Consider the following 14,786-nt stretch of genomic DNA (forward strand, 5'->3'; position numbering starts at 1 on the left):
TAATAATTGACAATTATATTTAACTATTTAGTAATGTTATTTTTAGCTAGAACAATTCTAATATGAATGCATATTAATGTTTATTGCATATTAAAAAGCATATTCTTGTTTTATTTTCAGTTGAACCCCATCGAGAGCTCGTGCGTCCATCATGCTATGATGTAATTTTTGTGCAATAGGCCTACGTGATGCTCAGAGCGTGTCTTTAACGTAGCGCGCGCTTTTCCATGCAAAACATATTTACCGTTGACGAGAGTTAAAATGTTAAAATGAAGTTAAATCTTACTCTAATAAACTATCTTACTCTATTTCCATGATTTCTGTTGCTGTTGTTGTTCTGTTGACGTAATGTCTGCTCTTGCACGACTGTCGTGCGCTTTTCACCGATAGAGGGAGTCGTTTGCCTTACAAATAACTTTCTGCAACCTTTTGTTACCAGCGATTGCCTTTGTATGCACAATTTTGGAGTGTTATTTAATAAATAAACGTTTTCTTCTTTATTCGCTTTTTATATCGTTATTGATATTCTAATACTGCGTGTATATTTATGTATCCTACATTTAATATTTTAAAAATATCTTCATATGTTACAAATGGGCAGGAATACAACTTCTGTGGCTATTCAAGATGTGAATAATGGGGAAGGGGATTTTTTTACATAATAAGCACACATACATTTTAAAAGATTTTTTATACACTCAAAAAAGTAAAGGTTCTTTATTGACATAATGGTTTCATGAAGAACCTTTAACATCCATGGAACCTTTCCATTCCAAAAAAAAAAAAAGAAAGTTTTTTTAAAGTGGAAAAGGGTTCTTTAAACTGATCTTCACACAATTTAAAGAACTATTCATTGAAATATTCTTTGAGAAACCAAAAACTGTTCTTCTGTGGCATTAGTCTACTGCAAAAACCCACTTTTGAAACCTTTTTTTTTAAGTGTACAACATTTTAAGTGTAACCACAGAGGTTATTAGCCTATTTTGACTTGAAAATACATTACAAGCATGCATACCTCAAAAATTTTGTTTAAAAACCATTCAGTTGCGAGAGGGACCTCAAGAAATCCCGGCCCATTACTGGCATAAACTCTGTTAAAATAATCCCTTACTTGGCTACATTATAACGCTCACAGGCAGTATTACTGTAAACAACTGTAAATAAGCCTGCCCTTCTGATTTGTGCGTGGCTGAGAGGGATTTAAACGTGGCTCCTCCCTCATGAATAGTGGGTGGGGCCTGATATACCTAAACAGATGGGATCCGAGCTTTGTCTCCAGGCTGTCAGTGTTCTTCACGACAGGCGCTGTGAACGTGTCTCATCGCGCGCATCATCTCGGTTCATCAAAGAGCTCGAGCGCTGCATTGACAGCCTCGTCATACAGACAGACCGTCGGGTTTAAGCTGTCATCCTGATGGTGGATCGAGCCGTGTTGCTCGAAAGAGGAAGCTGAGAAGGAACAATACCGACGGTTTGGGAGCGCGAGCCTGTGTGTCGTTGGCAAGTGAATATCAGTTTACATATACGCGCTCTGTCAGCGCCTTATTGCAGAGGACAACAAACGCCAGTCTCAATAGACGCTTAGTGTAAAAATCAGCAATGCCGGGGTTCGACTATAAGTTCCTGGAGAAGCCCAAGAGACGCTTTCAGTGTCCTCTGTGTAGCAAAGCAATGAGGGAACCCGTCCAAGTTTCCACATGTGGACACAGATTCTGCGATACCTGTCTGCAGGAATTTCTCAGGTAAGGAAACGTATTTGAGAAACGTGTATTTGCGTAAGTAATGAGCTGTGGCAACAACAACAACTACGCTATAGGATACACACAGCCAACCTTGTAAGCAGTGGAGCGTATTCGAATGAGTTTTATCAATCTTCGTTTCAACACATGGCAGTCAGTCACATTTGCGCTACAGTTGACATTTTTTATTTCTGCCCGTAGGCCTTGAGTTGATTTGGTGGCCAATAGGATACTGGGGGTGTTCTGAATGCAAATATTGCAAATGAAGTTTAGTATCACGAGAGATAAACTGACAGATGGGTGTGTATGGGAGGGAAATGCAACATTAACCATTTAGAAAAAGAGAAGACTTGGTGGGTTTACTGTTTAATGAAATCCTACTATCAAAATCTGCACTGCAACATTATTGCAGTAGTTCCAGCTTGTATACCAAATAAGAGCAGGGCCATCACTAGCAGAGCAGTTTTTGTCACATTCAGAAAACAATTAGCCTACTTGTGGAGAAAATATTTCGAATATTTTTCCTCGAGCCTGTCCATTTGTGGTCTACCTTTATAAACGTGGGAGAAAAATATTTTCAGACCTGTGTGTGTGTGTGTATTCAGGCAGTAGAGACCCTCAGCTCTGGCCCTGTCTGTCATTTTGACCTGAGGCACTACAAGGCTCTTTGAGGGGGGCAGTCAGTCTCACATGTGGGATTGGGAAGCGAAACCTTTATTGGAATCAGTGTGCTGGAAGACTGGCTGTTCGTGCAGCACTAATTTGTGTGATTTGTTTGCTAGGTCATGTAGGAACGACTTAATGCATAAAATAGACGTGCTCAAATTTAATAACAAGTCAAATGGAAAAAATTGTTAAGGCATGCGGCCAACAAAATAACTCTGCAGCAGTTTTAGTATTTGTCGACATGCATATTAAACATCGGTTTTATAGCTGTCAGTTTCAACTACCAGGAAATTCAAAACAAGAACATTTACAGTTAACAGTTATAAAGCGGGAGTGCCCTTTAAATGACTCTTCACTACTAAGTATAATGTTATGCAAGTATCATCAAGTCATTTGGCTGGGTATTTCCCCGGGGAATGACATGATGACGCTGTAAACATGACACATTGAATGATTGACAGCTGATATGCTCATTCTCACCTGTGACACTGACAGCATTAATCATGCATTAAAAAAAGTTTTTCACCATAAGGAAAGAAGTCTGGGAGAAAATAAGCTGCAGTATTGGTACTGAATACACTATTATTAAAAACTTTATGGTTGGTAAGATTTTTTGAAAATGTTCAATGTTTTTGAAAGATGTGTTACGCTCTTTTGCTCAGCAAGGCTGCATTTATTTGATCAAAAATATTGTATCAAATTATGAAATATTATTGCAATTTAAAATATATTTATTCCTGTGATGCAAAGCTGATTTTTCAGCATCATCACTCCAGTCTTCAGGGTCACATGATCCTTCAGAATTAATTCTAATATGCTGATTTGCTGCTCAAGAAACATTTCTTCTTATTATCAATTTTGAAAACATTTGTGCTTCTTAATATTTTGAGTAAACCATGGCAGATCTATCTATTATTTGAAACTGACTGGTTAGTCTTTACTGACACTTTTGACCAATTTAATGTGTCATTGCTGAATAAAAGTATTAATTTCTTTAGAAAATCTTTCTGAACACAAACTTTTGAACAAGGTGAGTTATCTGGCAGCCTCACGTGGGCCTGATTTGGCCTGTGGGAACTAAGCCAGTTGAATAGGATGTCAGTGTAAACAGATCACATTATGCCTTCATAAATGTTGCACACTAACATAATATCTTTGTATTTATATTTAGAAAGTTGACCGATTATTGTATCATGCCAACACTAATATCCGGACACAGCAGAGAAACATGAGTGCATGAATTGATTTTTTTTTTTTTGATATACATGATCAATTCAACACTGAACAATTGCAACAAAGGCACAATACGAGTCACGAAGATCTTATCTAGTTTTTCCACATATCCAAACAGGTTTTGTTTCTTTCCTGTCTGGATGTTGTGGAGTATCAACAGAACTTGTGCTGATGCAGTGGTGAAAGATAAGAGGTTTCAGGTCAGGTTTGCATCTCGTTGAGATTACAGTGAGTGCAAGGTCCACTATAGATAGACACTCATAGAAACTGAATTATCATGTACGATTTTGGATATTGGGAGGAAGAAGGAAGCACATGATGTATTTTGCCTAAGGCTCTGTGTGTTTATGTTTGTTCTATTCTCAGTAAACCTCTTTCCTCTCACGCCTACATAGGAGAACGATTCTTTCAGAACGCTATGAAGCTTTGCTCAGTTTTATTTTCTCAAAATTGCTTGAGATAATACAAATAAAAGATGTTTCATGTAAGACTAAATGAAAGCAGACAATGCTTATGAGTCATTGGGTCATTAGTGTGTCACAGGGAAGAAATCTGATCTACTTCTCTTTATAAGTAACCTTTTTTCTTTACCAACGTATGTCACCAGCTAATGAGTGACTTTTTAACACTAGTTAAAGCTACGATTAAAGCTACTCGATTAAGCATTTTTTTAAAGGGACTAGAAGCACAAAATGCAGTTTCTTTTTGAGAAAGGTCTTTTGAGAATTTGAGAAGTGATTTGCATTAAAACTACGATAATTTGAACCTTTAAATTGAATTTAAATCAGTGGTTCACAACCAGAGGGCCGGGTCCCACTAGGGAGCCTTAACAAATTCCCAAGGAGACCTCAAGATTACTTAAAATAAAGACTGGTGCCCACTGTATGGTTTATAATAGTATCTTACGATTGCTGCTTGTCAGACTGTATGAATATGATCCCCGCTGTAAGCCATTGTAGCCACTGTAGGATCTCAGTTGTCATTAATGTCAGACTGTACGACAGTCAAGACGCGTTAAAAACGGACGCACGCACGCACGGAAACTCATATGGAGTTTTATATCATCAATCCATGACATGTTCGGTGAATGTGAGCTGCATTACATGCGCGATTTAGGGTGTGTTCACACTTGTAATTCAGTTTGCTTGGTTAGTTTGGTCTGGACCAAAAAAAAAGTACTCCTTGTAATGCTTAGCATTCATTTTAGCATGTTAACACAGAACCTAAAGGCACAGGGAAGGGACTCGTGAAGAGCTTATAGAATGTGTAAAGGAGTCAAAACAGCGGCAGGAATCCCTCCGTCACACACACAAACGAAGATTGCGTCATCCGGTTCCTTTTGGTTTTTGATTAATCTTCTGACACTGACAATTTCATCTGAGGTCAAATTTGATCGCAACGGTCATTGATCTGCTGTCGGCGAACATGTCCAACTAGCGATCAAGACTTCAGTTTTTGGCCTAGGCTTAGAGGATTTTTTTAGGATTTGTAACATTTGTCTCAGACGGGCAAATCGTGGCCAAAATCGTTCAGTGTGCACCCAGCTTAAGACAAAACAAGACCAGTATTGGATACCTGGATATAGGAGGTAGATTAATTTTAAAAGTGTGATTTATAGACCTGGAAATGTCTTGTAAATTATTAAAATGTTATATGAATTTTTTTTATTTTTTTTTCATACTATCACTGGTGGGCCTTGGAGTCAAAAAGGTTAAGAACCAATGATCTAAACATTATATTAAGCATTACTTGTTGAATTATTTTGAGGTGGACCATAAATCATGGTCTATGATTATTGTGATGATCAGAGCCACAAACCCACATGGCAGATCATCAGGATAAGTATGTGCTTTGTTGACATTGCGTGATAACCGTGTGTTTACTTCTTCTTTGTTGTGTACAGTACACATTCAAAGTTATTCCATCCGTTATTTCAGTCAGCCTCTGATCAGTTCAGACCTGCCGTCACTATGGGAAATGTTGCCATATGTGCAAGGATTTACATGGGTTATGCTCTTGCACAACAAAATCCCAACTATGATTCACCATCTGCTGCGTTTTAACCATTATTGGAAAAGGGCCTCCAGCTACTTCAGGTTGAGTCTCACGCTACATGTACACCTATAGACTTGCCCCGTAAAACTTGATTCAGGTCTGAATCTGAAACATCGGATTTGTCCCATTCATGGCAACACGCTTTGACTGTTGGCTATTTGTATTGTAAATGGAGCGTGTTTCCGCTGAAGAAGGAATGTGTAAGGAAGGCGGTTGTCTCAGAAGACCTAATCAGCGCCGGGAGGGTCAGGAGGGGCCGACCCACAGGGTTTATCACTCCGGCAATCAGCTCAAGTCACATGACCGTGACGCTAATGCAGAGTAGATGAACCTTGAACTGAGGGCATTTGGTTCACCGGCATAACACAAAAGAAGTTCTCATAATATGGGCTAACATCTCTGAATGCACACAAGGGCACCCTTAATGTCATAAATCAATGGTTTAGACTAGGCAAGTCAAAGGCGAGTCAAATAAACTCTGGAATGTTATCATTTGGTGCTTTGTGAGATAACGGTTATTGGTTTGTAGTCTTTTATTCAAGCTTTACCTCTGTTTGTTTTGGGTCTGAACTTTTTGTGTACATATTTTGCTCACAATACACATTACTACTCTGCTGTTTTGTACTAGAAATAGTGGAAGCAGTGTTTTTAAACTGAAAATTCCAACAATTAAAATTGCACTTCAAAAACCCGGGTGATGCACCTAATTAACCGAAAAAACAAAGTGTGTGGAATGTTAGACACAAGTTCATACACTCAACATTCGCAGCTTTATTAGCTGAGATAGCTTTATCAGCCTACATAGCGGAGAAGGAGCCCAGCTAGCAAAAAGTCGTCTATTAGACGTTGAATAGACATAAATCTTCAACGTCTAATTACGACTTTTCAACGTTGAAAACAGGTCAATCTTCAACGTCTTGATGGAATGTAAAACTCTTTAAATTTATTTGAGATAATACTGAACATGGTTTGGTAGTTTGTTTTCTCTGTTATTTTAGCATGTATAACAGACTTATCCTGTCTTAGATTATCAGTTGAAAACGTGGTATCTTAGATGATCAGTTGAAAACACGAAGTCAAACAGTCCAAGGCCGACTTATTTTCAACCATATTTCAACGTTGAAAGATGGTAATTGTTTACTGGGAGGGCTATCTCCATGCTGGGCAACAAACTAGCTGTCTGAATGTCATACACTAGACTAGAGAGTTGAGTACTAGAGCGTATGCCATTTGGGACAAAACTATCAATTCCTGTTGCATTTGATGTTAGCAAGTGGCTATGCTAGCATGCAGCTACGCTAACAATGTTTATAGTACACGCAAATAGAGTAGGCAGTTTAAACTAGTCAGTTTTTAATTCAGTTGGCCTATTTTTATCGTTACTTTTTGATAATACATTTCTCTATTTCTCTATTTATTTTTCTTACCATTTTTCACAGGATTGCCTTCTCAGCAATGGATAAACATGATGGTTATTTAGAATTTGGCCGAAACAATACCTTTTGGAGCAGTCTATGAAGCTATGTTGTCTAGGTAGGCAGATCAGTAGGTTTTAGAACATTAAGAAGTTTTCCATCGACGATTTGCTTCTCTTGCTGCTTTGCACAGCTTCAGGTGACGCATTAAGGTAATCGAAAAGTTAATTTTATAAAATTTTATCTATTTATTACAATAAAGGCTGTTTCTCAAAATGAGTCAGAAATCTCCACCTCAGGAGCACTTGTTACAGAAGGGTTTGTTCATATACTGTATATATTCAGCTGATTTATATAACATTTTATTCCTAAAATTATTCGGTTATCAGTATTTTTTTTTTGATATATGGTGATATCATCTGACATATTTTTTCTGATATAAAGAAAGATATCCAAAATCCCCTCTGTAAAATTCTTTATTATAATATCTCAACAAAATTAAGAATATTGAATCTGGCTTTAGCCAATGTTTAGATTTCGGTTCTGGAAATGCATGCAAATTAGTATTTAATTAGAATTGAACTACCCTTATTTGTATACATTTCAGAAAACTTGAAATACAAAAACAATTGTCTTAATGTATTGTGATTAATCAACTGGGGAAGTATGGTGATAGCTATTAGTTCAAATTTGTACCATATTCACCTGTAGTATCTTGCCTTATAAAAAGACATGCATGACAATGCTGCCATTCAGAAGCTACTTGTATCCAAAGAAAGTACAGAAGGTGAATATCCTGGTGCAAGGAGCACAAAACCTTAGCTTCAGTTTTCATAGCCTAATTTTTCTCAAACAGAATGTCTTTTTTCATAGAGAGTCTGAATAGAGTTCTCTGTGTCTTCTATTGAACTCAAGCCCTCCTGCGTTCTCTTGAGAGCTGATGGTCTGTAACATGTGCACACTAAAGCCTTGAAACGGAAGGATGGGTTTATTCGGGGTAGAACAGTGTAACTGGTGACGGGCAAAGTGGGAAAAGAAAGACTGACTTCTTTCCAGCCAGGGCCATCTGTGTGAACAACATCTTTTTTACATTAAAGCTCAAATGAATTGCCCTCTGTCTATTGAGATACAGAAAGGAGCCTCTTTGGCCTGTCCCAGATAGTGAGAGGTTCTTTGAGGAATGGGAGATTTAGAGGAAGCATTGGTGCCCCGCTCTGAGAGGAAGCCAGACTGGGTATGACAGCTGGGAGTCTGCATCCCCCCCTCAGGATTCATGCCATTGAGTCAGATGAATAGTGACTGGGCATCCTCTCTCACTTCCTGCACGGCCTCATCAAAGACCCTCACATCCTCTCACAGGTGCCACTGGTCATATAAGTCATCTGTTGGCTGGGTCCATAACAGATAAGATAAGATCCAAACATTTTTAAAAGAAACGTTTACATTTAATGTAGTGCAACCATCAAGTAAATGTAATCATATATGGTATTTTATTTTCACCTTGAATCTTAAAAAAATCATAAATATGTATAAATATGTATAATTTGTTAGATTATGCCAATCTACTTAGCAAGGTTTTCTTATCAAGAATTTAATTCTTTTAATAAACCTTTTTTTTCTTCATTAAGAAATCAGGAAAGTTGCATCACACTGACTTTTTTGACTTTATGCCATCAAGAAAAAATATTTTTAATATAGTAATGAAAGATGTGAAAGGTAAAAAAGTATTTTTTTAAATAATTATCAGAAATTATTACTTCATAAATATTACGTATTTTTGAGAGTCATGCCGCATGACATTTTACAGGCAAAACTTAGCATGTCTTTTCAGAATAAGGTCAAATTATATGATATTTTAAGAGACTTATTGACCATGCCACATGGTCACAAGAGTCTGCAGGGGTGTATTCAAGTCATTGTGTGTATGAATTGAAAATCTTTTTTTTTCTGCATAGTTCTGTATGTTAGTCACCCCACTTGACTGACTTTGATTTGGTGGAAAAAAGTTTTTCAAATATTAATAAGCAAATTTGTTATTTGTATATTTTGTAAAATATTGTATAGTTTTTACTAAGAAATAATAAGATAATGCCAAACTACTTAATGTTTTCTTATCAAGAATTGTATTCTTTTAATAAAGATTTTTTTCTTCATTCAAATATCAGGACAGTTGTACCTTGATATTTTGAATTTATTAATATTGAAATGAATTTTAATTCATAAATTAAAAACATTTTCATCATATGATTTTCACATAACTTTCATACATACAAAATGTACACTCTTAAAAATAAAGCTTCCAAAAGTTTTTTTTTTATTGTTGTTGTAGTAATTCCATGGAAGAACCAGTTTTGGTTCCCCAAAGAAACTTTCAGTAAACAGTTCTTGAAAATAACCTCTTTTTTTTTTAATGTGAAGAACATCTTAATAATCTAAAGATCCTTTTTCCACTTTAAAAAAAACTTTTTTTGGAATTGAAAGTTTCCATGAATATTAAATGTTCTTCACGGAACCACTGATGCCAATTAAGAACCTTCATTTTTAAGAGTGTACATAGTTTTCTCCGCTGAAAGTCTTTGTTTTGGTGTGAATGAACTGAGATTGATGTCATAGGCATGAGTCTTTAGGGATGTTGTTATGAGTGCAGTGGACCTCAGCTCCAGCTGTAAACGGGATGTTCTGGAGTTAAAGTTCTCCAACCCTTCCACACAGCTGCAAGCTGGCAAAGGGTGAGGCTGTTATTATCAATGCATTTCATTTAAATGTTTTGCATCAGCGCTTCTTTGGTTGAAAGTCCCTTAAGGGTTCTGTGTTAATTATCATCGTAGAGGGTGTTATTAGGAGCTAAAGGAGGTTCAATGAGGGCGACACAAAAAGTGGGCGAGCTCTTAACATTCCTGACTGGATTTTCTGCCCCATTCAGATGTCCATCGTCTGCAAGCGCATAGACAACATTCCTTTGTGAAAAAACGTGGTGCTTGACGACCTGGGACGCTCAGTGATATTAGTGAGGGGTTCATTAACAAAGTCGATAGAGGTGTTCGTGGGGATCCAGGACTTGCCTGGGCATGCTTATATTTGAAGAGAAATCAAATAATCATACCTTTACTCCCCTTGGGAGCAGATATGCAGGGAACTATTTCAGTTATGCAGTACAGCAGTTTGTCACTCACGCCATACATGCTGAGGCCAGGTTGCTCTAACCTAGACCTGCCAGAAGCTGGCATGCCTCAAACAATAGCTAATTTGTGATAAGATTACTATTACTATTGCTTATACTTGGGAAACAGCTTATAAATTGTGTGCTGTTATGTTTCGTGCTGTCAAGGTAGTAGACTTATGATTTTTGTCTGGTGGATGATAAAACTCATTGAAGGAGGGGTCTGAGATAATATAAAGAGTATTGTAGAAACTTGACAGTGGGCTCATTTGACTTAGCAACTACCCATAAATCCCTAGGGACCAAACCACATAGAAACACTCTAAGGCCCTGTTTACACCTGGTATTAAGATGCGTTTTGGTTGATCGGATCACAAGTACATGAGGGAGACACATTCCCATTTACACCTGGTATTTTAATCCGTCTCTTTTGTCCACTTTCAACCACTTCTGTCCTGATTCCTTTGAGGGGAGGGTCTATGGGCAGGTAAATGTATGTTGTTGTTTTTCCAGATCTTTCGACCTAATGGACAAAATAAGCTTACTTCCAGAGACGACGGAAAAACATACGGAGAGCATCAGCTTTAGTTTCTGCTCTGACAGCCGCAAGACCATGCCGAATGCTGTGAGTGCGTGTTAGAAATCAGGAAAGGTGAGAGAACATTGTGCTTTGTATATGTTTCGTCTTCAAACCAATCTTGGGTCTTCAGCCGACAAAGTTTAAATCCCGTCTGGCTAGTGCTCTTCTCATAATGTTTACGCATTAGGTCAGTATGCGGAGAGTAGGCGGTCTTTTGTGGCTGTCCCAACACATTTGATCACATGAGCGTCTACATTACGAAAGCAATCCGGGTCTAATGCTTTTTCGACTATCTCTGAAAGTGGACAAGCTCAAAACATTTTAGACCCCGTTTACACCTGTATTTAGCGTCATCCACTTGTGATCTGATCGACCAAAACGCATCATAATACCAGGTGTAAATCCAGCCTAAAGCCCAGTCTCCTAGCCTGGTTTGTTGGCTAAATTGAAATGGATTTTTGGCATTTTTCAGTTGGAAAAGAGCTGGTTATTTAAATAAAGCTTTAGCAGGACTCTCAATGAAAAAATCTAGTTTTAAGCAGTCATATATACTGTGTTGAGGATTGCACATTCTACTCTTTGTTTCACATGTACAAATCTATTGTAAGAGAAATTATTTATTTTATTTCTTTTATATAAATTCAGTGAAGTGCTTTGTTGAATGTCCCCTCAGCTGACAGGTGGTTGAAGGTCATTTATAGCATCTGCAATTAGTTTCTCTCGGCTGAATTATTCTGTGCTAATGCAAACCTCTAAATCCCAGTCGCATCCGGTTCCGCACACGCAGCGTGTGTGTTTTTCATTTTGCTGTAACTCCATCATGCCTTATCCAACGAGTAACATGGTTTAATCAAAACTGAATGCATTTGCCTGGGCTCTGAAGGGGGCTCAGACAGCTGAGAGAGACCACTGGTGTGAGAATGCTATCTGTTGTGTAGTTGACAGGCAGGCATGTGAAGAATCTGCTGGTGAGCGAGCAGCTGGGGTGGCCAGATCTCGAGGAAGGAGGTGTCTCTCGCTCCGAGGGCACCTGTCTCAGTGAAAGGCTCTCTTGTAGAGCGCAACAGGTGTTGGCAGAGCGGTTAAGCTCTTCGGTTAAAGCGTACACTCGTTCGCTGTTATTGACTGTCAATTCCGGAGGCCGGCCGGATTGAAGGTCACAGCCATTGGTTCCCCTTCGTGAAAGAGGCACTGTGATCACTTCCTTCCTGCCCTACCCTGCGCAGATCCGCTCTATATAACAGCTCAAAGATGCCCTTTCAGTTCCAGCATGGCACGTTATCCTCATCTCGCTCCCCTGGCTTACTCTCAAATGTGTCAGGGCAACACAAACTCGCGCTCCCACGTCCTAACCCGGCTCTAAACTAGTGACACTGATTCTATGAAAGAAAGAGGACTGAGAAAGCCACTTCCTCATTTTGAAGGCCAGGCATATTGGTCATTCTTTTCCCTGGAGATGAAAGAGATGTTAAAGAGCTTTCTGTTTGAACTCATTTTTGGAGAATTTAATGTCCTTTCATCTCTTTTTTGGCTTTCGAAAGGACAGACAACATCATTCTGTGGTAAAATATTATTGCATAATGACCACTGTATAACCGTATATAATTGACCGCTGTCCCACACAACCGATTTTCTACATAGTTGTGCTAGGATCATGTCTTGCATATCACTTTCTTGCATAATATAATTTAAACTCAAATCAATATTTATTTGTTTTATTTCGCTAGTCAGTTAATTTATTTTTTCAGTATGCTATTTATTTATTTTTACCCATTTTTATATTTGTAAAGATTTATTGAAATTATACTATGTGACAGTGAAATGACCTTGTCATGTCTTTTTTGTGATATTATTTTCTTGTCACATGTTATTAAAATATTAATAATAATATAACAATATAATAATAATAATAATAATAGTTAATTAATATAAATTATATATTATTTAATATCCTAATATATACATTTTTAATGTCTTAATCATTTTTATTATATTAATATGAATTTAAATATTAAATTTAAAACTCCTTGACTATTTTTAAATGTGTATTACTTAAAAAGATTATTTAAAGATTAAAAATAAAATTTACTTTTTCATTTTGAACTGTTTAAAACGGTTTTACTACCTTGATGTTTTTAATGTCCCACGAAAATCATTGGTTGTATACTGTATGTAAATGCATATTTATTTATATGTCTTGTTTATTTGTGTGTGTGTGTGTATGTATGTAATGTAATGTAGTGTATGCATGCATGCATGTATTGTATATGTATGTTTAAAAAAAAAAAAAAAAGAACACCCCATCATTCAAAGGGAACGGGAAGGCAGAGCCTATGTGGGAGAGAAAACGAGAGGATTGTGTTTCCACTCCATGTGAGGGCACACTGCCTGCGCTATGGGATGATGGCGAACACAGCAGTTCTAGCATGTTCTTATCAGCTACATGAGTGCACATCTAGCTTCCTAACAGACTCGCCGCTCCCTTACACACACACACACACACACACACACATACACACGCCTCTCTCTCCGGCATTAAGAGCCTCACCTTCACCCCGTTACCATGGCCACTGAAGTTCCGGGCCTAGCCAATCGGTGGCACCGCTGACAAGTGAGGCGCACACACACACACACACACACAGCATCCCTGATGAGGTACTGACGAGCCGCCCTCTCGGCTTTCTCTGACTGTCTCCCTCTAATCAATGAACTCAAATTATAATTACATAATCCTCCTACATAGGGAGTCACTGGGTTTAACGTTGTTTTTCAAACTTTTTGAAGTCAGGAACTCCGAGACAGGCGGTGAACGCTCGGGAGGTGTTGTCTCGGGACGCTGGAGGTGACTCATCCCGTATTAGGTGCGTAGTTTGTGTCCACCAGCACGCGGTGACTCAGACAGCCGATAACGAGGATAAATTCTTTTGCTTTCACAAAGCATTTCACCCACTTTCCAGTCACTTTTACCGCTGCATTATAAACATCGCTGTCCGTATATGCAGCCGCAAGTGGATATTTTCACCCACTCCTTCAGAACGGTTCTTGGTCACATGAGGAAATGCATGGTATAATTAGACTGTGTAACTGTGCTATTGGGGTGTGGTTGAGTTTTTCCCTGGAGCGTTTATGGAGTTGAGCTAAATCAAGCCTCCCACACAACACGTATATTCATTTATTCTTTCAGCACCTGGTACTGTACACCGTCTCGTGCAGAGACGCACAATAAAGAGCTCTATCAGTCAATGGCGTGTCACGCTCAAGTCTCGCCTAATAGATAATAGTTCATTTACAGTTTATTCAAGCCATCTTTTGTGAGGCTCAATACAACTCGACTCAATGAGAAGAAGCTTTGTGTTGATGCTTAATACGTTCACTCACTGGATGACAAGGCAGCTATTTGTTTTTATTCACTCTCTAAACGAGGGAAAATGCAGCATTATGAAGAGCTGATGATAAGTGGAATATGTATGGTGAAAATAGATATCAAATAAATAGATGCTAATCTTTTTTAGTTTATGCTACTCATAAAGAAAATCTGTTACATTTACAGTAAGTTTAAAATTGAAGCCGTTATCACTGAAAATCTTTTTTTGCCTCTTCAAATTAGCAGAGTAACAGGAGAGGAAAGAGATATTGAGAATGATAAATGAATACAGTTTTATTGGCACCCCTGATAAATATGATCAAAGATGGCTGTAAAAATAAATCTGCATTGTTTATCCTTTTGATCTTTCATTTAAAAAAATCGCAAAAAATCGAACCTTTCATTGAAGTAAAAGAATTGAAAGTGGGGGGGGAAATCACATTATGAAATAAATGTTTTTCTCCAAAACATGTTGGCCATAATTATTGGCACCCTTTCATTAAATACTTTTTCCAACCTCCTTTTGCCAAGATAACAGCTCTGAGTTTTCTTCTATAATGCCTGATGAGTTTGG

At 37.9% G+C, this 14,786-nt stretch overlaps 1 protein-coding gene across 1 annotated transcript in view; it reads left to right on the forward strand.

Moving 5' to 3' along the window:
* The first annotated feature begins 1,229 nt into the window (after positions 1–1,229).
* traf4a (tnf receptor-associated factor 4a) overlaps positions 1,230–14,786 on the forward strand; it is a 36,261-nt gene continuing 22,704 nt past the window's right edge. The window contains exon 1 of the mRNA XM_084125318.1: positions 1,230–1,742. Coding sequence (XP_083981444.1) covers positions 1,600–1,742 — 143 coding nt within the window. The 5' untranslated portion in view covers positions 1,230–1,599. The remainder of the gene's footprint in view (positions 1,743–14,786) is intronic.

The sequence above is a fragment of the Abramis brama genome (genome assembly GCF_963993115.1).
Source record: "Abramis brama genome assembly, chromosome: 10".
NCBI lineage: Eukaryota > Metazoa > Chordata > Actinopteri > Cypriniformes > Leuciscidae > Abramis > Abramis brama.